This window comes from Uloborus diversus, chromosome 8, assembly GCF_026930045.1.
Source record: "Uloborus diversus isolate 005 chromosome 8, Udiv.v.3.1, whole genome shotgun sequence".
Lineage (NCBI taxonomy): Eukaryota > Metazoa > Arthropoda > Arachnida > Araneae > Uloboridae > Uloborus > Uloborus diversus.
Genome location: NC_072738.1, coordinates 23492371 through 23518944, shown reverse-complemented (window position 1 = coordinate 23518944; position 26574 = coordinate 23492371). Strand labels below are relative to the sequence as shown.

Genomic DNA, 26574 nt, shown 5'->3' with positions numbered 1-26574 from the left:
CATAATGTACTGAACTCAAACCTGCAATTTTTGGAATGTAAAACATATCTCACCCTTTGCAAACTGTCAAATCTCTTACAAAATGAACTATAATTGCTTTATTTATCTAAACCTGAATAGTTTGATTTATTTTTCACAAGTATATTTTCTTACTTTTAGATGATTTTAGTTATCTTTCCTTTAGAGAAAATGACTGACCTTATGAAACATTTACAACATTACGTGAGTATTAGGGTGGAGTGAAAAAAATTTTAAATTTCAAAACACCCCAGGTCCCAAAAGTTGCTTTTTAGCATCAATAAGGTACCCTTAAAATTTTAGCCTACAAGGATAACATCTTTAAGTTCCAAATTCGCCCCAAAAAAATCCAAACGTGCAAAAAATCTACCTTTTTTGAAATTCTTTTACGAAATGTAAAATATATTTTGGAAATGCTTGGAAGTGTAAATGCTAACTCTAGGTATTATTAATATCTCCTAGAAATTTCAGTTCAATAGAATAATTTATTTTATGTAACTTTTAGAAAATTTAGACTTCTTTCCATTTTCAGATGATGGCCATGGTCCCTAGGGGATCATGGCATTGAAAGAAAAATTTGGGATGCATGAGACGAAAATAAAGGTCTGGGAGCTTGCATCCCATTTAAACAAGTTATCACTAAAAATTTAGACATTCTATGACTACTGTAGTGAACCAAATAGTATTTTTAACTATACTACTATTTCAATAAATAACTATTCTAATTATTTTCTAAAATAAGGATTTAAAATGCTCTATCACAGAAAACTCTTCAAAATGTTATTTTAAATTTCAGGGCACCTAAAGTTTTTCCCCCCCTTTTCTTTTTTTTTTTTTGAAGATTTTTTTTTTTTTTTGTTTTGTATATATGTTTGCAGTGCACCAGTAATTTACGAACTAGCCGGTGGTGGTCCACGGAATAAAAAAGTTTGAACGTCTGGTGTATACAATTAACCACTCCACACTTTTCATTATTTTTTTTCCAAATTTGAAAATTGATGAAATATAATGCCACCTAAACGTGTTTAACCTAGAGTTAGTGAAGATGGAGAGAAAAAGAATAAGTTTCTAACAATGAAAGAAAAGGCAAGGAACCTTGATATGCTTAAACCAAAAGTGCACCTGAGATAGTATGACAATTGAGTATGACTGAATCTCCCATATGTACAATTAAAAGTCAAGAAAAGGAAATTCCAAAAAAGTTCAGAGCTTATTTTCAATATTGATGCTTGCCGAGAAATATCCATGCACAATATGAACATTTTGAAATCAGAAGCAGATCTTATGTAGTGGATCAAAGAGACCAGAAAGAAGGGTGTTACTACAGCTGGAAATGTTATGAGAGCAAAGGCAAAGCAACTGTAATTTAGAAACATACTAGAATACTAATCTGATCATGCAGCATAAAACATCTAAATTTTTTAAGTTATAAATGTAACTGCACAGAACTATTATAGTGCATTATTTTTATCACTATTACATATACCAATTTTATGCCTCTCTCCCATAGATCAGTTTTTATGCATCTTAACAGCGTTTAAAGTTACGATGTATAAAAACAAGTAAACAATATATAAAATATAATTTATTAAAATTATACTATGCAATGCTGAAACTTTAATGAATGTAATCATTTTTAATGTATATTATTTATTATGTAAATATTTGGCAATTGTTTGTCACCAGAATGGCGTGGAAACATTCTACAACCCTCAAACAGAAAAATTTATTTCAGAACATAACAGAAGTTCTCCTGATATTAGAACAAAATACATGAAATTGAAAAATTGTTTCTCTTACCTCAGTACCAAAGAAATTATCAATAATTCCAAAAGCAGCTTTATAAACATCTACATTTTCATGATGTTGCAACATTTCAATTTTATCAAGTCCACCACATTCTTCAATGTAACAACACACATTTTCTGTTGCATCAACCTTTGAGGCAGCCTGAAACATGTCAACAATGCTAACATGTATGTTTTGCAACACAATTTTCTAATTTAAAGTTAACTTAAAGTGTACCACTTTTACAAGATATGAAGTATTTAGAGCTGAAGTGGATCAAGACAATTTCTAGTTCTGACACAATCAAGATCAAAGTTAATAAACCCTTGTTAAATTCAGATTATTCGATTTTTTTTATTAAATTGTTGTAGTATAAAATTTAACTTATGCATGGGTCATAACTGGAAAATTCAAGAACAGTGATTTTGGTGGCATTTCAATTGATCTAATTCAGCTCTAAGTGCTTCATATTATATTACTTTAACTATAAATTATGAAAAAACTTACATTCAATACGTTTGTAATAGCATCCAATGCTACAGTTAGCACCTTTGGATCTTTAACTGTTAGTATGTTACACAGAGGAGTTAGAACACCAGCCTTAACCAAATAGATAACTTGCTCTAAACTGCCACCAGATGTGAAATTGGTTACAGCCCACACCGCCTCTTTTTGGCTTTTGTAGTCCCCCTATAAAGAGAAAAAAACAACTATGAACAAAAATACAATTTTCTCTTTTTATATCACAAGAAAATAGCCTTTTAAAACAATTACTTGTATTATGATAGCTTTTTGATTAAAAAGTGTATTCACAATTCATTGATCTCAAAAAAGTTTCAGTCTTTAAACATTGCTTGTTCTGGAGGAGTTAAGTTGGCAATGTTATATGCAATTAAAAATTTACAGAAGAGCCCAAAATTTTTCTATGTTTAAGCATCAGAGATGTTTTTCAAGTCAGTATGACAAACATAAAAACTCTAAAATTTAATCCCTCAATCATACAAAATCCAATTAACTTTGATATTAAAAAGTTAGATAAGCCAAATCAGTCAATCATAAGTCATGTTTTGAAAAATACAATGAAACACAAGCATTAATTAACAAGTTAGTTCTGAATGATTTTAATACATGAGAAGCATATAAGAATAATAAACATAAAACCTCAAGTTAATTACCACAAATGCTATTAAACCTGCACAGCTAACTAAACTGAATTCCAAGTAAAGTACCAATGTTAAGAGAATTTAAAATTCTCATTTTACAAATGTTTTCAAAAAGGAAAAAAAAAAAACCTAAACTTTAATAACAAAATTGCATCATCAATACTGTCATGAGCAGGTAAACTGCAGTATCTACAGATATTAGTTTGAGATATTTAAAGCAGCAGTTCCCAACCTGTTTAGTTGTACGACCCACCAGTTTTGTAGAAAAGAGCATTGAGGCCCACTAACTGCTATACATTACTTGAAATGCCAAAATGTACTCGGGGGGGGGGGGGGGGGGGGGGGGGGGGGGGCTTCTGCTCAAAACCGTCCTTAAATGTAAATATACCATATGAGGATTGAAAGTGTTAAAAACAAGAGTTCTGGAGATGTTAATACCCTTCTCCCCTCATGTTGCACCATTGACGTATAAATAATCTGTACAAAAAAACAATTTTCAAAATAGTTGAAAAAAAAAATAACTTGATTGCATTCACTTAGCTGACATTGCTGTAAGAAAACTCAGAAATCAAAGTTAAAGCTCCATGGGGTTTCTGACACTTTTTCCTCTATGAAGGAGTTGATATATTGATAGTTTAGTCGTAAATAACTCCCAACATTCAATGTATTTCTGTATTACTTTAATAAAACTGCAATGAAAAGTCTCATTCAAATAGGTTGGTTGTCGAAAAGCCCTTCAAGTGTCTCAATTCACTTATTAGTCATGCCAGTTCAACAAATGAGAATTTTTAACTTGAAGCTAATACCAGTTTGGCAATTTTCTTTAAAGGAGTTTCTGATTCATTAGATCTTATTTTCAATTATAGGGGAAAGTTCCAAAGAAATTAAAAATCTTAAAGTTCCTTATCGGCTATGAGCCAGGGAGAGATTTTGATGGTACATCCAATAATCGAATTTTATCAAGAAAAAAAAAAAAAAAAAAACGAAATTTTGACCAACATTCAACTTGGTCCAGATTCCCAAACAGTGTCCATGGCCAGTAACACACTGTTAACGGCCCACAAGTGGGCCATCACCCATGGGTTGGGAAAGAAACTAGTTTTGGATTCAATACTGTGCTTAAATTCGACTTTTTTGCAGTGAAACCAAATAAGCAAGTTTGTACAATGTAGCTAACTTACAGTTAATGACAAAACAAATAGATAAAATAATTTTTTTTAAAAAATTAAAATTTGCAGTTACTGTCATTTTTCTGCTCCATTGCAGGAATCTACTGCATTCTGACATTGCATGATTAAATTTCAAAATTTATAACATTTTAAAAACATCTGGAGGTAGTAGTCTATAGTAAAACCAAATAGAATCACAATAATAAGACTTGAAAAAACAATTTTACCTCATTCAGAACATCAATGATGAGTGACATTAAGCCAGTATCAACAACAGCTTGTATTTGCATGACATTCCCAGCAGTAATATTTGAAACAGTCCAACAGGCTTCCTACACAAAAGAAAATGTTCATGATTTAACAGTGTGAAGCAGACTAGGAATAATCTATTTTATATTTATGTAATCTGCTGAAATCCATAACATTCTTTTATCATGAACCAAATTAATAAGCTTTTTTGCATAATAACTAATCTTGATAAAACAAACTGTAATTTAGCCTTTGAATCTTGCAATCTTAAATTGCTGAAAGTGTAAAAAAAGTGGATTTCTACCAGGGTTCGCTGATTTAAATCAAGTGATTTTTTTTAAACAAAGTCATTAATTAAAATCAGTTCATTTTATTTTATGAATTAATTTTGCACCTTTAGAATATCTTGCTCTGAATTTAACTACACTGAATAAACAATCTTAACTTCAACAGACAAAACTACATAGATCCCTCCTATCTGTGCGTGAAACTGATTTTTCCTCTTGCAATATTGTTTTTACTACAAAACTACAGTTCAATTCAGTACAGAGCCAAATAAAAATTTGCAGTTTTTCTTATACACCATCACTAATATAGTTAAGAAAATAATTGCTCAGCGTGTTCTTTTACACTAAAAAATACATGATGGAAATCTTATTTTTGAGCAAAGCATAAAACAAAATCATTTCTTATCTAATTATTATAACATATTTATAAAATCTTTAAAATGTATTGAACAGTTAGAGACCTTATCTTAGATTTTAAAGTAAACTGAATGGATTTATCTATTGTATGAAATATATTACGCTTATAAATGTTAAGTTATTAATAACTACAAATTTTTGAAGATTAAAAAAATCCAATTTAAATTTCAAAAAATCCCGACTTTTTTCATAAAAAAAATCAAAATAATAACTAACTCCGATTTCTACTCCAGTGAGGAAAAGGTCAAGTTTCAATAGTAAAATGGCGAACAACTTCAAGCTGTTCAGACTTCAAAGATAATTTATAAATGGGGATCATAAAAGAAAGAATTCCAGGTGCCTTCAACAAGGAACGTTTCCCCCAAATGCTTACAATTGGTCATCAATGATGTCACAAGTGATGGCTCAAAATTGCACTTGTGGGGGAAAAAGTATGATATTGTTAGTGATGTGGCGGATATCCATAAAGGCAATATACAAGGGAAAAGAAAGATCTGCATTTATGTTGGTTTTACATATGGCAGATCTTAAAAGGATCTTTTAGTCTCATTTTATTATAAATTTGAATAACTATAAAATACTATTATATTACATTTAAATCAGTTTTATCCCTTATAAAAATGATAAGGTATCATTTCAGCAGTTTAAGTCGATTCTTATTTGGAGATTGTATTCTTCATTTTGGCCTTTCTAGGCATTCTTTGAAAAAAGTGAGGTTAATTCCTCTATTTGTTTGAAAATATGTTGTTCCCTGCTGTGTAATTTTGTCCGTAAGAATAGGTCAGTGCTGCAATTAGGCCGGCAATTAAAGAGTATTTCTTAATTTATTCCGCAAAATCATTTGGTTTAAATTTTAACCGAATATTCTGCAAGCGTTCAGCAAAATATGGTATTTGGTACTCATGTTTATATATTTTATACTCGTGAAAAGTAGCGAGTGATTAAGCATGCACAAGCATAACTGCCTTTATTTTTTCAGCATGACACCTAACTTAAATCCTGGTAAGTCCTCCAAAATCTTAAAATACAATAAGACACTAAAGCAAATTGAACCAAAAATGAGATGTTAAATTTCATAACATAAAAAAATAGCATCATCTTTCCCCCCTCTAGCATATTAATTAAAACAATTGCTATTCAAAGGGAGAAAACTAAAATGCTTTGCCAAGTTGAATTTTAAATGCAGTCAAACCTAAAAACCCAATTTTTGGTAAACTGATGCAACAGGTAGGAGTTTCTCAGTCAGACCAAAATCCCATCTTACTCTGCCTAACTATACTTCCGGGATTCAATAACATTACATGTATTCATACTCACTTACTCAAATAGAAATTATAGAACAGTTTAAAGAATACTCCTTACTTTTACTATATTTGGCTTTGGATGTCTAAGCAGATGTCTCAACAAAGGAAGAGCACCAGCATCAATTACAGTTTGTGTTTGGTCATCGACTCCAGTAACTATGTTACCAACTGAGCGCAATGCTGGGGAGATGATAGCAACATCTTTCATCTCCAACAGCTCAACAAGACGTGGCACAACACCGGCATTAATGACTTCTTGTATCTGCTCATTTCGACCATCAGTCAAGTAAGACACAGCCCAACAAGCATCTGTAACCACTTCTGAATCTAAAGAAAGTAAATTATTACAAATCAGTTTACAAATTGGATCAAGTTGTAGCAATAAGTTACAATTTAGATGAACTACATATTTTATACTTTTAGTTGTAACTAATTTGCTGTATCACAGTGCAGGAAATAAACGTTATCACATTGCAGTTTGCGATTCAAAACGTATAAAAGGTAATAATATAAATTGCATCGAGATTTTGAGATAAAAACTGAATATTTTTGAAACTTGAATGACAAAACTACATGTTGATGCAGTGTACTTGACTCATCATACTTTATTTTAGAAGACTGTTTTTATTAACATATTGCAAATGTTTTAATATTTAAAAATTATTTTAATGATAATTTAATTTTTCAAAATTTTCCTACCCTAATTATTTCTCTATTTGTAGAACCACCCATTTACACCAGTTCTTCTATTTTGTAAAAGATGAGTGATAAAATTTCAAACACTAAATTGTGTCTTTAGAAATTTAAAACATGTACATCCCAATACTTTTTTTTATGTTCAGTATCCCACTAAATGTATATACAGAATACAGAACAGACTTAGTATATTAATAATTTCAGTATGAAGTGGAATATATACTCATAATGTTATGATAACTCAATAATTAGCATATCAAGTGGAAATGTTGATCTGAAAAATTTGATGTTTGTATGCATGCACACACTTAAAACAACTTTCTGTTGTGACTTTTACAATTGATGCAAAAAAAAAAAAAAAAAGACAGAAAGAAAAAAGTTTGTGGAAACTATGTTTAGCAATTACAAATATCACATCTTACTCAAAATTAATGGTTGATGATTTGACTTGTTTGGATAATTTAAAGTGTTATGCTATTAGCAAAAATTGTTTAAAAGCAATAATCTCATATGCTTCTGTTAAAAAGAAAATAACATGGATTGCATTTATCTTCAAATGTTTAATATTTGATGTTTTAAAGAAATATAGCGAGTAAATACATTTTATAATTAGTAAAAAAATCAATTTCCAGAATTTTCTTTCCCACCGCTTCAAAAATTAGATATTTTACATCACTAGGCTAGGAAGTTTGCGGGGGGAAAAAAAAAAAGACTCCAGCTGAAGGAATTTTTTAATACTTTCGATTATTTCTTCTTTATTACATCTATTCACTTGAAAGCCTGTTAACTTAGATACGCCTCTCTTTTTTTAAAACCAGAAATCTTGAATAACTAGTTAAAATTCCAAAACTTAATTTCTAGTACACAGTAAAAGCTAATGTTTTACTCCCCCCCCACCAGCTACAACCACCAATCCTTCAACTATAATTATAGGAAACAGTAGTACCACTATTTCCTAGAATTATAATTCTCATGCCTTTTAGAAAAAAAGATCAACAGTTTTCTATGTCTATCAGCAAATAGCCAACAAAAATTCTGACATTGATTCAATTGGGATGAAGAAAACCTTGACAATAAAGCAATCTGAACTAATGAACCCATTCAGATTACTTTTAAAAATAGGAAAAGTACTTTAAATATTCAATATTTTTCAAAGATATATCAATTTGTTATAACGTTTAGATAAGGTATGATTTTGTTTTACGCTTTGCTAAAAGATCAGGTTTCCATCATTTACATTTTTAGTGTAAAATAATATGTTGAACAATTACTTTTTCTGAGTAACATATTGTCATGGTGCATGAGGAAAACTGCATTTTTATTTTGTTTTGCACAACTAATTTTGCAGAAAAAGCAATATTGAAAGAGTTTGAAAACCTGCTACACACACAACATACAAGAGGGATCCATGTAGTTTAGCCAGTTGGAGTTAAGATTGCATAATGCAATATTGTTAAATTTAGAGCCACACATTCTAAAAATGCAAAATTTATAAAAATAAAATTAGCTGCTTTTAATCAAGGATTTTGTTAAAAAAACTTAATAAAAACCAATCTATTTAAATCAACGAACCCTGATTTTTGACTTACCAGTATCATTGATTAATTCTGCAAACGTTGGTAAACATTCCTTTATAGCTTCAAAAGGAGGAGGAGGATTCTTGTTTCTGCAAAGATTTGATAATGTCCACGTGATATTACGACGGAATGTGCTCTGCGAAATTAAAATCAAATTAATAATTCAAACATCTATATGAGAAATCTCTACAGCTGTTTTCTTTCTTTATTAATAAACATTATAGATCAATCTTTTATTATTTATTGAAACCTGCACACCCTGCATTAAAAAATCTACAAGATATTTTTTTATACTTAAAATTAAAGAGCAATACTTAATCCACGACTGCCACTGAAGTTTGAGAACTAAACACTGATTTTTCTAGTTCATTTTAGAAAAGTCATAGGAAGATCAATCCAGATATATTTTTATTATCAATATACTATACTTTCAATGCAAATCAAATCAACTTGCTTAGTTTAAAGATATGAATGAAATTCACCTAAATCTTGATCAAAATTTGGATTTGACTGATTTCTTCTTTTCTGTTTCTTATTGATATGCATGTGCACATATCTCATATATCAATAGCTTTCTCTAAACCCTACAAATGGCCTTGTGCTTTAAGATTGCCTTAAAGTGTCTACAGACTAATTACTACTAAATGCCGTATTACCCCGTATTATCTGGCACGCCGGAAAAAAGAGAGGTTGACCAGCACGTCAGGAAATTCGAGGTTTACTTTGCAACAGAACAAAAATTAATTTCCCCCATTAAGTTGCAATCAGAAAGCAAACTACTTTTACTGTGATTCGTTCATAATTTTTTAAAATAAATTATTTTTGGTTCCTTTAAGAGAGGCAAGTCTTAATTTTTATTTATTGAACAATTATAGTAATTTCTTTAGCACTGGCTGAGGGGCGGTAACTTACTGCGTAAATGTTTGCTTAATTTTAATTCAATTTTTATAAAGTAACTAGTTATTGAATAATTTCTTGTTAAAATAAATAACATTGTTAGTTAATATTTAAAAAATTAAACTTTATTAATACTTAAGATATTTATAGAACTTCATTATTCTTTAAGCTGAACATATATTTTTTTATAGTATTTTTTTCTCCGAACCTTGATTTTTCGGCATGTCAGAAAGGACCAAACAAGTGTTTTTGAAAATCTGGTGGCCCCAGAATTTTGTGGCATGCCAGATAATGCGGTAATAGATTATTAAATTAATACTACTTAATCCACTAAGTATCTAAACATTCAAATATTTGCTACTAAATATTTGAATTTTTTTTATCTAGTTAACATAATTTTGTTAACAATAAGAAATTGGTTTACAGAATTTGACACATTATCTAGAAGAAACATTATGAAATTAGAGAAAAAAAAACAAAAACTCAGTAATCCTGAAAGTTGAAACTAAAAAAAGTTGCAAAAATTTTATTAAAAATCAGAGGCAGATTAACAGCTTCAGTCAATTAGAAGACTAAATTGTTTAACGGTGTATCTCTATCATGCCCCTTAAGATGTAATTGATAAATGATTCATGCAAATACATGTAAGAAAATACTTACTGAAATATCTGGCTTCAGCAAGTTGATTAAAGATTTGATGACATTGTTTCGTATGACCAAATCTCTCAATTCTGGTCCATCACCTAAACATTAAAGAGCAAAATCTATTTAAAACCAAGGTAGATGAAAACATATGTACATTAATAAAATATTAACTAGTATATTGTGGCCATCATGAAACTTTCTTCTATATTTCTTATAATTCTGATCCCTCCCCATGCTTGAAGAGGAAGCAATATTCCCAATAAAAAACAAAATTATGCATGTAAAAATTTGACGACCATACCAATGTCTGAATTGTTGCAAAGGCAAAGCAAAGAGCGAAAATTGAAAGTTTTTAAAAGCCTTGCTTGAATTAAATATTTTATTTGTAAACAAACATAAGATGGTAAAAATTTCAAATCATTGAGATATAATTTCTGATCATTTCCATACCATTAAAATCACGAGAAATACGCAGACAACAGCCTAATGGGTCATTTTCCCTAAACAGCGCAAGGAATGGCATTCAGTGTGCCAGGGGAATGACACTTAGAGGAAATAATGCGTTTTACTGACGATATTATAATTTATGTGGGAAAAGGAAAAATTACTTTGATGAAATTGAAAAAGATCCAATGTCGTGGTGTCCAAAAAGTAGTTATTGTGGTTATTTGTTTCCTTTACATTTTACAGGGGAAGGACGACAGGGGAATGACAAAAATTAAAGTTAACTTATATATTGTCATAACTGCAAACAACAAATATCAATGTCACTTAAAGTAAGGGGGGGGGGGGGGGGGGAGAACTCTATACAAACAAGAGTCAATCATTCACTGAGCGATTATTACAAAATTAAATGAATTATCAAAGACAGGGTAATGACAGTCATTAAAAATACTTATCAAGATTTAACTTGATATCACCCGAATATACTCGGCAGCGTATATTTATTCAAAAAGAACTAATTAAGATTATTTCTATGATGAGACCAGAATTCAAAGATTAAATTATGAGTTAATACAACTATTACCGGGTGTAAGAAACATTCATTCCATTCCTCAACAGGGGAATGACAAAAAATCAAAGGACATTTTTTACTTTTTTTAAAAAAAATAATGCAAACCTTGAAGAATTTTTTTTCTATTTTACAACATTGCATAACACTTCCTTAAGAGGTTAAACAACATTTTCTGTACAAATATGCATGGCTTCCTGAATCTTTAGAGCTGATTGTGCTTTAAGGTGGAGGTAGGGACACACAGGGGAATGACATTTATCACGTCAAAAAATTATTTAAATGTATAATAATAATAGAGTGTTTGTTTTAACTTATTTTACAAACATAAAAACATGTTGTTAAAGCATTCTAGCGTCAGTTTTATTTCTATACTAGTTAGTTATTTTTGGAGCAAGGACAAGAATTTAGCAGTTTAGAGAAAATGACCCTAATACGATTTAGCTTTATTAATGCAACAATAAAGATATTTTTATTCCAAAAAAAAAAAAAAAAAAAAAATCTGCACCTCTTGGAACAATTGGGCGCCAAAATTGAACCAACTCCTATTTACATATGGATTTACATTTATTCCAAATTTCATCTAGAACGTAGCATTACATCTTGAGATATGGCACTCACAATGAAAAAAAAGAACGTTTGATTGCACCACCCCCCCTTTTCAGCTGTTGACACCAAAATAGAATCGGCTCTTATACCCTCTAAGGGCTACTTATCGATAAATTCTTCTTCGATTCCATTCATTTTTTCCTGAGATACAGCAGTCGCAATTGACGACAAAAAAACGTTTTATAGCTCAACTCCAGTTTAAGCTATTGACACCAAAATTGAATCAGCACCTGTTCCTGTTAGTGGCAACATATGAACTAAATTTTGTTTCATGCCGCCAGTTACTTCTTAAGGAATAGCAGGCACGCACAACTCAAGAAACGTCCTATTGCTCCACCTCCACCGAGAATTTGCGCCAAAAACCAATGGGCACAAGTTCATATGGGGGCACATATGCGTACCAAATTTCGTTCGATTTCATAAGGTAGTTTTTGATGTAGAGCGGCCACAAAAAACTGGTCACACATATACGTGACACACATTTTCCAAAAATGGTCGAAATGGACTTAGCACACCTCAAAACGTTCAAATCTGTCAAAATTCGGAATTCAGAAATTTGCATGAATCCAATACTTTCTTCTATATATTAGATATAGTAGAAAGTAAAAACACAGCTTTGAACCAGTGTTAGAAATAAGCAGACATTAAACGCATTTAGGGACGAAATATTTCAATTTGATGTCTAGATTTATAACTCTAAGTGCCAACTTTATTCTGTTAATTGCTTTAGTAAATTGCATCCATAATTTTAGATCACATTGAAGCTTTTCTTTCTGCACTTATTTACTCTTGCTTGGTTCGAAAGATAAATTTGTACAAGTAATTTTATAATTTCAATCATTGTCGTCTTTAAAAAATCATTCTTCCCTATATATTTTTAACATGCTATTGGCAGTGTGTAGCCTACAGCAGTGTATTATTTTTTTTAAATACATTTATTTTGATGCCTAGAAACTGTTCTTAGATGATATGTCTAGATTTAAATTCTTTTTTAAATTTTGTGAGATCTACTGGAACATTTAAGAAATAATCATGTTTTTTAAGAAATAAAAAAATAAGGACTTTCTAAGGACTAGAAAGAAATCTTGATGTAAAAATATTTTCTTTCGAAAATAAAACCAATTAAGGGTTCATTCATTAAAAACAAGGGTGGCCAACTGTTTTTTTTTGGAAGAGTGCCACTGTTGAGGAGAAAAAAGTTCTATTTGTGCCATTTTCAACATACTAAGAATATAACGAAATGAGAGAAAATAATTTCATGAGCTGATACATATAGGCTATTGTGCACCCCCAAAATTGTTCTTCGGCAAATTTTGAGTCGGTACTGCAATAACACTTTTTAAAACAAGGCTTAATGTCTCCTCTCATTAGATGTAGATATGTTTGAACACTCTTATATTGCGTTATTCCATTAAATTCAGTAATTTTTTTAAATTATTTAATTAGCTAAGCTCGTAATTAGTTCAGGGCTCCCAACACATTTTAGCTTTAGAAAAGGGTAAAAGAGGACCATTTTCAATCAAAAAGAGGACCACTTAGAATTAAAAAGAAGACCTTAGGAGGACCATTCATTTTAACTCAAGGAAGCACCAAAAGGCAAATTAGCTGCCTGCTGGCAAAATCCGTGAAGATAATTTGTTATTTAACCATAATACTGAGATTTTTAATGATACAATTTCTTTTTCACATTCTGCACAACTGATCTTTTTATCCATTGAATAATAATATTTACACAAGCATTTCGATGGGATGGGGGGGGGGAGGCACAGTTCAGCATTTAAGGCAGCCTCCTTAGAACTAAATAGGCGTAATGATACATTTTGAATTGAACCAGGGATGCTGGTAGTCTCACTGAAAGATAGATAAAGCCGTGCATCTTTCTTCAGTTAAAAATTATTTGTGTTTTTCTGTCTTGTAATGCTTTTTAATAGCATTATACAGTGAAACCTGTGTAAGTTGACCACTTCCAGTGCACTACTTTAGTGGTCGACTTAAACAGGTAGTCAACTTATAGTGGTTGAATTATATGATAAGATTCTGTGCCTGAAAATAGTGGTCAACTTCACAGGTTTCACTGTATCCCTTTTCAACCGATATGAATCTATCACACACCAAACAGATCTACTGTATTGAAAGTTTTCCTAAAATTGTCTGAAATGCTGAATCGCAAAGAGAAGCAGATCACATGAGGCTTAGTTTTGCAATTTTCATATTCAAAGTATATTTTCAAGAATTATAAAGCTTACATTTAAAAAAAAATACTCCATGATTGCAGGGCCATGAGTGCTTTAAACTTTTATGGGAGGAAAAACAAAATCCCCCTTTAGCAGGCATCATGACAATGAAATGTTGTACACAAATTCAACTTCATAAAATTACATAATTCAACTTTGTTTCATATACAAATGCTACTTTAAAATGTTATGTGCTCAATTGTTTAAATTTAATATCTCCCCCCTCCACACACAAAAACAGTAATAACCGAAAATAAGCTAATAATAATCAAAATTAAGTTTGGAAAACTAAACAAACTTGAATTAAACAACATAAAAATGAATAATTTTTTTTAAGTTATTTAAATAAAAACTAAATCTAGTTAATCTGACTTAGAATGTTAAAATAACTTCTAATTCCATAAATATAAAAATATTTATAAGATGCAAAACGATTGAAAGCTCAGAGAAGCAAGTTTTCACGAACCAAGTTCAATGTTGGCATGTTTCCCATAAAATAAATTTTCTACTAAATTAAACATAAAACATGCTAATCTAAGGTAGCATATGGGAAAATAACATTCGATTGGGCAAAATATTTTAATATTTACATGATTCAAAAAGATGGAAATTTCAACCACTAAAAGCAATACTTCGCGAACTCCGAGTAAGTTCAAGGTTACCATGGTTTATAAAATAATTCCTTCATTAATTATTAAAATTAAATGTAAAATAAGCTAATCTAAAGTAGAATATGTCAAAATAACTTTCAATCGTCAAAATCAAAATGTTGACAAGATGAAAAAGGATTGAAATTTCAAACGCGAGAAGCAATATTCCACGAAGTCTGAATAAGCTCAATGTTATGGTTATCAAAATATTTTCTTCGTTAATTATTGAAATTAAACAAAAAACAAGCTAAACTAAGGTAGCATATGTCAAAATAATTTTCAATTGTGAAAAACATCAACATGTTCACAAGATGCAAAAGGATTGAAATTTCAAACGCGAAATGCAATTTTCCGCGAAGTCCGAATAAGATCGATGTTATGGTTTCCAGAATATTTCCTTCGTTAATTATTGAAATTAAACGAAAAATAAGCTAAGGTAAGGTCAAAATCACTTTGGATTGTAAAAAGCATCAAAATATTAACAAGATGCAAACGCATTGAAACCTCAAACACAAAAGCAATTTTTCGAGATAAATCATGTCAAATATATATATTCAGAAAATTGTACTACTGAAATATTTTTAAAAGAATTACAAGCACAATCCAATGATTCGATAGAATTCAAGCAGTTAAGAAACTTTTCATACTTTTTCAAGCACTTGAAATTAACCTCTTTTTCCAAGAACTTTTCAAGGTTTTTTTATAGGTGTACGAACCTTGTTTAACACGCGTTGCGGCGGCGTGTTTGGGTGTGCAGTAACTTTTAACGACATGAAAAACTTTTAAAATCTGATATTTAAGTAAAAACAATATGAAAGCGAACTAATCGAACCAAAATATTAAAAAGCGGTCTAAAGCGGACTTTACTATAAAAAACGGACTTTGGCGGGAAAAGCGGACCATTTGGGAGCCCTGTTGGTTAAAAAACACATCTTCGCCTCAGAGCAACACGAACACATTGAATCCCATGAATAACACTAAGATATTCTACTGTTGCTTCGAAGCAACGACAAATTAGTTGTATTAAGAGCTCCTTGATGTAGAAGTTTTAACAAAACTTAAGTGTACAAATCAAGAATTTCTCCAGCACAATCTGAATAATCATTAGCGTAATGCTTAACTGGGCTATTATTCCAAGGAAAAACGGATCGTTTCTTCCATACAAGACAACTCGTATTTAATAAAAAATTTATAAGGATAACAAATTGTTGCTTAAAAAACGGACAACATGTGCAATGTCTTCAGAAATTTTATTTCCCATTAAAATTATATTTCAATGAAATATAAGAGCTGTCTTGTACGGGACAACAAGCAAGTTTTCCGGTGGAATGGAACAGTTAAGAATTTTCGTGCATTACAAGAATAATAACCTTGATACTGCTGAAGAACTATGAAATGGCCCAACTGTGAGCACATAGTCTGTAATGTCAGTCTTCATTCACTAGCGGTACCCGCATAGCTTTGCCCATAGTAGAAAATTAAAAAGGGATTCGGTTTGTATGCTGTATATTTAGTTAACATGGGTTAAATTTTAGAATTTGAAAACCAAGATTTGAAATAAGACACTGGCATAATGAATGTAAACATTCAATAAAAAATTATCAGAACTTAAAACAAAAAACCGTAGTAAAAACCAGGTGATCCAGAAGTACATTAAAAATGATACATTTATTTAGGCAACTAAACATGAAACAATTTTCCTATTACATTTTGTAAATAATAAAATACATTATATTAATATTCAAAGAAAATCCAGACTTTAACTGATCTAAACTGTATATGAAAATTTTACCGGCAATGTTTCCTAAAGCCCAAACAGCCTGTTCAGCAACATTTGGGTGAGGAGAAGACAACAAAGAAGTGAAGATGGGAACAGCACCAGCATCTACGACAGTTTTTGTTTGAGATGGATTTCCAGATGCGATATTAGTCAATGCCCAACAAGCTTCAAATTGAAGAGGTACACTGAAATTTAAAAAACAGATTGGATCAATTGCAATATTTAAAACTAAATAGAACTAATAGAAAGATTATCTTACTTTTTTTACAAAGGTGAATAAATTTTGTACTCGACTAGACATTCCTTGTTTTCTCTATACATGAATAAGTAACGTCAAAGAAACTGATACTATATTAATAGTCAGGGGTGATTGTAAGTTCATCAAAAAATACCTGAAAGTTTCAAAGCGAGAATGGGGGGGGGGGATCTTTGGCCCTTATTACTTAAGTGCACCTTTGCCATAGTATTAAATAGTTCCGAGTCAAAATATTGTGTGTGCATTTGATTAAATTTTTAATGGGTTACAAAGTTACTTTTGAGCTGATGTTATACAAATTATCTTGACATTTGTACATCTTAAGGGATAGCTATCCATCCTAAGGCTCTTACAGGTATATCTGATGAGTATTATAAAATTAAAAGAAATTGCGGAGGTAGGGAGATAAAAGCACAACAAAAAAAACATAATTCCGGTATTTTCGGACACAAAAATACCGGAAAAAACGTCGGAAAATACCGAAACACAATCACCCCTGAATAGTTTGCCTGCGTTTAGGAGACCCTATAGAACCTTCTTTCAAATTTGGTACAAAATTACTTCGAGCTTTGGGGGTTTGCACTTCTAGTTTTAAAACTTCCAATTAATAAGATTGAAATTTCTTCAAGCTAAAATTTTGCACAAATTGCATATTAAAGGGATGAAAGATTTCAACCATTAACATTTGAAGCAGTGAGAAGCAAACGGATGTTAACTGACAAAACTAAATTTTGGATATATAACCACTACAAAACCTCTTCTACATTAGAGCAAGAAATAGTACTAGTAACCCTAGTAGGTGCTGCTGTACACATGGTTGTCCTATTTTGTCCACCCCGGAAAAAACTGTCCTAGACAAAATGTCATTTTATACCATCAGTAAACTGAAAGTTGAGTTAAAAATTTGAAGTTTGAAAATAACAAATAATTACATAGATTTTTCCTATTCAAGTAATATTTTAATATAAAAATAGTATGCATAAATCTTTATATAAACAATTGATGGTAAAATATTTTAAAGTGAAAATTAAAAAAGTAAGATCAGTTGAAATTTAGGCGTGTTAATAAATCAAATGAGTGTTAAAATAAATTATAATGCACTAGCTATGTTGCAACGCTTTGCCCGGTCTACCTTGGGAGAAAAAAAAAAACCATTGCGTCAAGTGAAGTATCTTCAATAACCAGGATTAAATGAAAGAAAAAAAACCATCATGCAAATATTCTCCCCAAACAATGACGACAGATACTAAAATACTTTTAAGAAATTAAAGTAAAATGAGAAAGATGGATTTAAAAGGAGTAACTATGGAAACACAAAATAAAATGGTTAAAAACTTGAATAAAGAACAGATTTTTCAACTTCATTTAATTCGCTAGTAACTTTATTCCAATGGAGATAGAGGGTTAAACTATTGACCTTAGGTCGAGTTAGATCTAGGGTAAAAAAAGCAGCTTTTTCCCCAATGCTATCAAAAAGAAAACTGGGGAACAATTCCTTCACTTTTTATTGATGGATTTAATAAGAAAGCAGTGCCTAAATTTCAGCTAAGCCTAAAAAAATTACAGCTAAAAACGTAAAAAACTCCCGCTGCAATTTAGTTGGAGCATTAAAACAAATTGCATTGAACGCGGAAAATTCTTCCCTTTCCAACGATATATAATATTACTATTTGCGAGTAATTTTTCACCCCCATATTCGGGAATTTGAAAATTGGGCCTAATTTGGAATAAAAAAAGAACTATTCATCGAATTGTTTTCGAACTGGTCTGCAAACCTTCTCAGGACTTAAAGGAACAAACTGAAAATTTCAGCAAAATTGGTCGGGTAGTTCGAGTTTTGCGAGTTCAAACACACAGACGCTTTTTGGAGACTTCATTTTATATTATGTAGAGATGCAATAGCATTTATAAAACAAGCACATCAGCTGTAAATTTCATGATTTTTACCTTGACGTGGAAGTTCATTTCCCATAAGTGCATTTATAAAATTAAAAAGTATAAATAAAAAGTTTAAAGCTTGAAGTTTCAAAACATTGTAATTTATATTTAAAAAGAAGAAAAACTACTTGATATTAATAAAAGAAATATTGGCATGAAGTGAAATCTGTTCTTGCAATACGAATACAAATGTGATGATCAACAACAGGCTCTGACTAGACTGTTCCCTAATCAATTTATTATTTCCCCCCCCCCCCCCCCAATGAAGATTAATGGTCCTTTTAAAGCTAATCTACCCTGCCTATTACAGCCTCTTCCGATACACTGCTCTGAGTACCCGCAAACCTACTAAAGTAGTAATTTTTCTTAATCTGTATGACATTAACATATCCATAAAATATACAAGTACAAATATTTTACTATGGGGTGACATCAATAAAAACTCGAAAAATATAAGTTATAAAATATTTTTAGTCTATAAATCTTTGTTTTGTATGTATGTTTCCAAGCATTTCATTTGGCTTTCCCATCGAGTTTATTTTCTACTATTGTATATAATAATCTAATCATGCCCAATAGTATATTCGCCTTGTTATATTTCATTACTTTTAAGTAAATTAGGATCTAAAATTAACTGCACCAATGTGTAATTAAAAAATTTATGAAATTCCAAAGCAAATGATTCTATTTTAATTAAATGATCAATTCATAATAGAAAATGCAATAGAATATACTAATATTACACCATAACAATAAGTTTATGTATGTATAATCCTTTTACTTTTCATTTTGTCTAGAGTCTTCCGGCGTCCTGGACTTTTTACAAAAAGTGGACAAAATAGCAACACTGGCTGACACACGCTGTACAGCATGATTCAGAAAATATTTTAATGAAAGCCTACATGGGATCTGAACTTAAAATGCAATTAACTTGGAACTTCTCATTTTATGTCATTCAAAATAGCTTTTTTTTTTGTCAGTAACACATTAGGCTTATTCTAGTTCTCTATTAACTCTAACAGCAGATTTAAGACATTTTAGTGAAAGTCCTAGCCTAAACCTAATTTAAGCTCGGAGCTAAAGAGAAAAAGGTTGGTGGAGACTACGAATTGGAAAACTACTTTTCAAACATACAAAACAATCATCAAGTCCTCAGAAATCCTTTTGCAAATTTTGCTGTGAAATTTAGAACAAGTTTGATCCTCGGGAGAAGGGTGCTCTTTGAAATGGGAGATTTTGAACAGAAGATAGAGAATATACAAAAAGGCACCATTGATGGATAATTCTTGCAGTCATTGAAAGGCTTAGGATGTGTTTCACATAAAAGAATGGTTAAATTAGGTTCAGGATGATGAGAATAGAGAAAACTAATGGTTGAATGAAAATTTAGACTAGTTTTTGGAATTTCAAACAAGAACTAATCTGCTACAAAGCAGAAAGATTTAATTCTTGTTTTGCATGCACAGTTTCTCACAATTTTCTTGTAATAGAAAGCTTGCACAACAAATTTTACTCCAGAAGAATCTTGACCAGTGTTAAAAATGGTCGTTTGATGTTTTGCAACTAAAAATGTTACTCTTTCACTCTTACGTTAAAAATGTTGATTTGACACCTAGATTTCCAATCTAGGTGCCAAATCTGATGCCTCAAGTTTAGGATCACATTGAAGCTTTTCTTTCCCGACTCATTAAGACCTGTGATTGTCAGTGAGGATAAATTTGCAAAAAATAATTTTCAAAATCAAGTTTTCTTAAAAAAATTACATCCAGCAGGAATTTTGACTTAAGAAAAAAAAAATTGTAAGTTTTTTTAAAAAGTCCTCACTACTATTTTTATTCCAGCAGAATTGGGACCAATATTAAGAAATAAGTGGTCCTTTGATGCATTTTGTGATCAAAAACATTAATCAGACACCTAGATTAGGTGCCAAATTTGACGCCTCTAGTTTTGGATCACATTGAAGCTCTTCTTTCCAAACTCATTTCGACCTGTGATTGTCAGGAATGATAAATTTGCAAAGTGTAATTTTCAAACTATTTTTCTTTAAAAAAAATTTGTACATTTCACAAAAATGCTATCGACAGTGTTTAATAAAAAGTAAACATATTTTGACTTTTATTTGATTCATTAAAAATAGCACCTAGAAACTTATACTAGCAACCATAATGCTTCTTAATACTAATTTTTTATACTGATCTGGAGTATAGTCACATCTAGACTTAATATTATCATATCCATTAACTTTACACATAAAACTTAAAATGTAACGTAAAATTTTTTTTATTACTTGTCACTTTGTGTGAGAAAGGACACAAGATAAGGAATAACTCCAGCAGTAATCATAATGTCAATTGGTGGATTTCTCTCCCTAGATAGGATTTTCCTAGCATTTTGAGCAGCAAGGAGTTGCATATGAGGATCTGGATTTCTGATACCCATCACAATTTCTTCAATAGACATAACAGAACTCTGAAAATATTAAACGTCAATTCAATGAATGAACATTTAAATCAAAATTTGAACAACAATTAGGCAATGTAACCAATAACCTGTCAAATCAAAATAACCTGTACACATACCACAGAACTTTTAAAGATTATAAAGTCTGGTACAGAAATTCATCAAAAATGGTTAAAAATTCAAAGAAAAATATTCAAGAGCAAACACACTACCTTAAATAAAGTTTTTAATAAAAGCTCGTAAAAGAATTCTGAAACTTGCCGTACATTTATACTTGATATAAAAATCGTGTTTTTCTTATTCATATTACATAAGTCTGTGTATACTTTTGTTTAAATTAAAAAACACAAGCTGAATAATATTTCACTGCAGATTTTAACATTATTTGAAAACTTCAATATTTGACATTAACTTCATATTTTCTTTTGTTCAATCAATTTCATGTTTTTTAAAAAATAGATTAAATAGAACTAAAGAAATGAGTTTGAAACTTGAATCTTATTTTTCCCATAGTGGAACATTTTTGCTTTTACAAGTAAAATTTTCTAGATAACTTCAGAGTAACTTAAAAATTGTTTCAGAATCCAGATAAAAAAAATAAACAAACAGATAAATTTTGTACAACACTACTTTTAGAAGATTAGTATTATATCAAGGTTGATGTTCCTTTAACAGAGAAACTTTTAATTTAAAATTACTTTCAAATCTACAAGCTAATAAGTTTTAAAAACTTAACTTTTTCTTGGATACTATGACTAATAACTTTAGAGGGACCAATTTTAGAGAAGGAAAATATTCAAAGAAAACTTTGCTTTGAAACAGAAATAATTTTAAACAACATTTTTAATTTTTGCTAAACTTTTCTTCCTGAACTGATTTACTTTACCATTTTTTTCTTGCAAAATTGTTTTTACCAATTATATTTTGCACATTTCATAACATTTTATTAACCCATAACAGGGGAGGTAAAAAAATAGGGCGCAACAGGGAACATGAGGCCTCCAAGACTGCTCTATTTACAATTTTTTAAAAATAGTGCAATTAAGATACGTTTCTGTAATTTTGCTTAGATGTTTTTTGAACTTTCATTAGCATGGGGAAAAAATATTTTTGAATCGAAATATAACTTTTCCGAGAAAATTTTGCTAGAGTCTTAAGATTTTGAGAAAATCATATGCTGCAGTAAATAATAAACTACTTGTAATAAAAATAAATCTATTATTTATTAATGATTTCATTTTGGTTCTTTAATATATACAGAACATTTTAGTATCAGAAAATTGATTACATCACGTTACGAGAAATTTGTGACAGCCTTTTAACTAAGTATTTTACGTTGCATTTCGAGGAATAATTAGGGCTCGACCGATGGCATTTTTTGGCCGATGGGCCGATGCCGATTGTTCAAAGATGGCCGATGGCCGATTGTTCAAAGATGGCCGATGGCCGATTGTTTTCCTCCAAATGGCCGATTGCGGATGGCAAAAAAAAAAAAAAAATCTAACAGAAATAAATTGATAAGATTGTCAAGGATTTAAAGGATCATTGATTCATTTCACTTTACTTCCTTTCTAGGAATAAGGAATTGTAATCCCCCCCCCCCAAAAAAATCAGATTTCGACCTAAATTTTTATTTTACTTTCATCCAATTTAAACTTTACAAGTTTTTCCAGCGCATATGTACCTAAGAACATATAGATGACCGAAATATCCATTTTGAACGCCTCCTTAGTTAATTATCGCAAATTCTCTTGTGATGTCTTCATGCGCGTAAACTTACGTTACACAAAAACGTTATGAAATAGAAAGTTGAAAACTCATACGTAAGTAGTATGATCTAAAAGTTCGAGGACAAGTTATATAAAAATATCGTGAATAGTTCACATTACCGAAGTACATCTACAGTGGCTCCCAAAAGTGTTCGTACACTTTGAAATTTTGTAGTAAAACCAAAATAACGCAAAACTGAATTCGAATATGAAGACCATTTTTTTACACTATTCCTATGCCATTCTGAATAAAACCCAGTAGTTTTTCTCAAAATATTGCCAAATTTTATTTTTGAAATTTGTCAAAAAACGATGAGACAGAGAAAAAATACGCCACAAAAGTCATCGTACACTGAAATATTTTCGAATAAATTCATGATTAAAATTATTATATGTGGTTTTTTTATTGTTTTTACATTGTAATGACACTGTAGAGTCATTTGCCTTTAATTTTTTGTTTATTTATTCCCTAAGCTTCTGTTTATTATTTTTAAATGGCAGGTATGCGCAGAAAACAGCAAACACGATTCGAAATTTGATTTTTTTTCCCTCACAGTAGCCATAAATTGGTTTGAAATGTCTCTAAATTAGTTAATTTATACCATTCTATAGTGAAGTGCTTGATAAAATGCTTTAAAGACAAGAATCGGATCGAAAACAAGGTAACAAAAGGTCAACTGGCAAAGTTAACAAAGCGTGATCGGAGGTTTACAATTAAAAAAATTATAAAAAATACACATTTGAGCGCTGGAAAAGTTTCTGCAGAATTAAATGAAACATTTTACGTTTAATTTTCACCTAAAATTGTTCGCCAAGTTCTCTGATTAGCTGGATTAAAGGGGACCCCTTCCCGCAGAAAATTTCTTGTTCGCGCGTAAAACAGTAAACTTACGCTTTCCGTCGTAAAATAAATGATAAATAAGCTCAAAACGTTTTGAAACAACGTCTTACTTATAGATGAAAATAAATTCAATATTTTGGGTTAAAATAGTGCATAATTGTCAACAGAAGAAAAAATGAGGAATTTAATCTTAAGAGCTTAACTGGATCAGTTAATCAGGACTGTGAAGGTGTTTTTTGTGTGAGGGTGCATAATAGCATCAGGACTTGGAAATTTGGAATTTTTTGATGAAATAATGAATCATGCTGTTCACTTAAATATTTCAAAAAACAATTTTAAACTATTAACCCAAAATTTGGTTATCAGAAACAACTTTGTTTTTTTTATCAAGTTAACGATAAGAAGCACACGTTCGAGTTTGGTGCCTCAAAATTTGTCCTTAAGCTTAGAAATTTCTCCTCAATCGCCAGATTTAATCTTAATGGAACATATTTGGAGATATCTGGTGGCTAGATTACGAAAATACACCATTGAAACGAAAAGCGAACTAGAAACAGTAAGACTCGTAGTGCGGCTGAACACTTACTCAGAAATTGCACAAAAAAAGACAGAAAAAACAATGAAATCTCATCTCAGACGTTTAAAAGCTGTTATTGTTACTGCATGATATTCTACTAATAAAAAGTTAGATTATTTACTAATTTTTTGATATTTTTTCCGAAGTGTACGAAGACTTCTGTAAAATAAAATTTCCGGCACTTTTTGGTTTTTGATTTTTAAAAAATTAAGTTTTCATGTTTTATTAAAAATTTTCGTGCAGTTTTGTTAAAAATAGATCATAGATCTTATAATTAAATACCTATTCCGAAATATTAATTCTATTCAATGCCATAGGGGTCTATTTCAATGAAAGTCGTGGGTGTACGAACACTTTTGGGAGCCTCTGTATCTACAAAATAGTCACCTTGAACGATTATACACTTCTGCCAACGTTCGTATAGCTTTCAGAAGGACTCCTGGACCTTTGTCGCAACCTCCTGTAAGGCCTCTTGCGCTGCTGCTTCAACTTCATCGTGGGGAAGAAGGCGACTTTCTTGTTGAGGATGCACGGTTCCATTGGTCAATACTCTGATATGACAAGCAAATAACATAACATTTCGTCGGACTTAGCTCCGTGTGATGTTTACCTGTTCCCAGCAAAAAAAAAAAAAAACATTTACATGGACACCGCTTTCTTCCGTCAGGAGAAGATAAAGCTGCATCACAGAAGGTAGCGAAAAATGGCGTCCAGGAGTGTTTCCAAAAGTTATATGAAAACTGGCAGAAGTACATAGTCCCTCAAAATGACCTTTTGAAGGTGGATGTGCTTCGGTAATGTGAACTATTCTGGGTAAGGTTTTATACAACTTGTTCCCCGAACTTTTGGATCGTACTACGTACAATTTGTATAGGGTGTAGTAATGCTTCTACTTTTTTGTGTGCTGTTTGATGGAAGACAAAGAACAACAGCCAAAAAAAAAAAAAAAAAAAAAAGAAAGGGAAGAAAAACAAAGATATTGTTTAAAAACCAATTGATTTTTTTTTTTAATTGAACACATAACAAAGACTTCAGTAATATTGTAATATTGTATGATTTAGGTAAACTAAACATAGTTAAAAAACATTAAATTATGTTGTTTTATCATTCAAAAAAAAAAAGAATAAAGCTATGAAACCGTCAACAAATTACGCAATTAAAGTGGAAAGATTGCACGTCGACATTTTTTAATCATCAAATTAAACAAAAAAGGTAACAGATAAATTACAATATTAAATCATAATAGGAATATTTTTATACTTATTTAAATTTTATGAATAGAAAAGTTTGTATTTTTCATAAATGTATAAAAATGACATAAGTTTTGCGGAAAAAAGAAATATCCATGAAAAGAGCGAGGTTCTTAAAACGCAGCTACAATAAACAAACTCAATATTTACACCAAGTTAATAACTGAATACATATACTACTTGATCTGATGTTTGCACACGTAATATTGAGCAATTTTATTGTTTAATCTTTTATGCAGCACTACAAACAAATTCAAATTAAATTTTTCAATTTGACAATAATTTTCTGAAATTTAAAAAATGGCATAGTAGAAAATCCTTGAAACTTTTCTATAACATATTATTAAACATATGATGAAAACGAAAATAACTTATTCCTTGATTTTATATAAAGACATAAAAATAGTTACTTACAAGAGAAAAAAAAAATCGATCGCTATTAATGATGCAAAAAACATGGCGCATTACAAAATATAGAGGAAATAAGTATAAGAAATACGCAAGATGACATTTCTTGACCAAAATGAATAACCGCTAATTATTTAAGAAATGCTTGAAACAACGAGAATGGGTTAGGGGTGACACCCTGTTTTTGGAGTAACTCATAACGTTAAATTTCGGCCGCAACTTCGACTTAATTTTTTTAGTACAGAACCGCTACCACCAACGTCTCGGAAGAGTTTCTGAATCTACTTCAGCACTTCTGAAGAAAAAATTCAAAAGTCCCTGTTTTCCGAGTTATGCCACCATTCAAAACGTCTTTAATCAATTTCTTACATGAATGCTCTTAATTCTTCCTAAACAATAGATAAAGCTTGAAAATTTTTTCCAATTTTATGAATGGTGTTAGTTTTAAACAACTCAGAAGTACAACTAGAGTTTAATTTCAGAAATTGAGGGAGCTTGAGGAGGGGCACGCAAGTGTTCTCGGAAATACAAAAAATAGTCTGAAAAAAATAGAGTTCAAAATAATCATAAATATTGAGCA

General features: G+C 30.6%; 1 protein-coding gene across 1 annotated transcript in view; it reads right to left on the bottom strand.

The window, feature by feature from the left end:
- Positions 1-1744: 1744 nt before the first annotated feature.
- LOC129227970 (importin subunit alpha-1-like) overlaps positions 1745-26574 on the bottom strand; it is a 39522-nt gene continuing 14692 nt past the window's right edge. The window contains exons 4-12 of the mRNA XM_054862594.1: positions 20977-21158; positions 16508-16680; positions 10226-10308; positions 8681-8804; positions 6454-6722; positions 4366-4470; positions 2314-2496; positions 1819-1968; positions 1745-1771 (exon numbers count right to left, since the gene is read on the bottom strand). Coding sequence (XP_054718569.1) covers positions 1745-1771; positions 1819-1968; positions 2314-2496; positions 4366-4470; positions 6454-6722; positions 8681-8804; positions 10226-10308; positions 16508-16680; positions 20977-21158 — 1296 coding nt within the window. The remainder of the gene's footprint in view (positions 1772-1818; positions 1969-2313; positions 2497-4365; positions 4471-6453; positions 6723-8680; positions 8805-10225; positions 10309-16507; positions 16681-20976; positions 21159-26574) is intronic.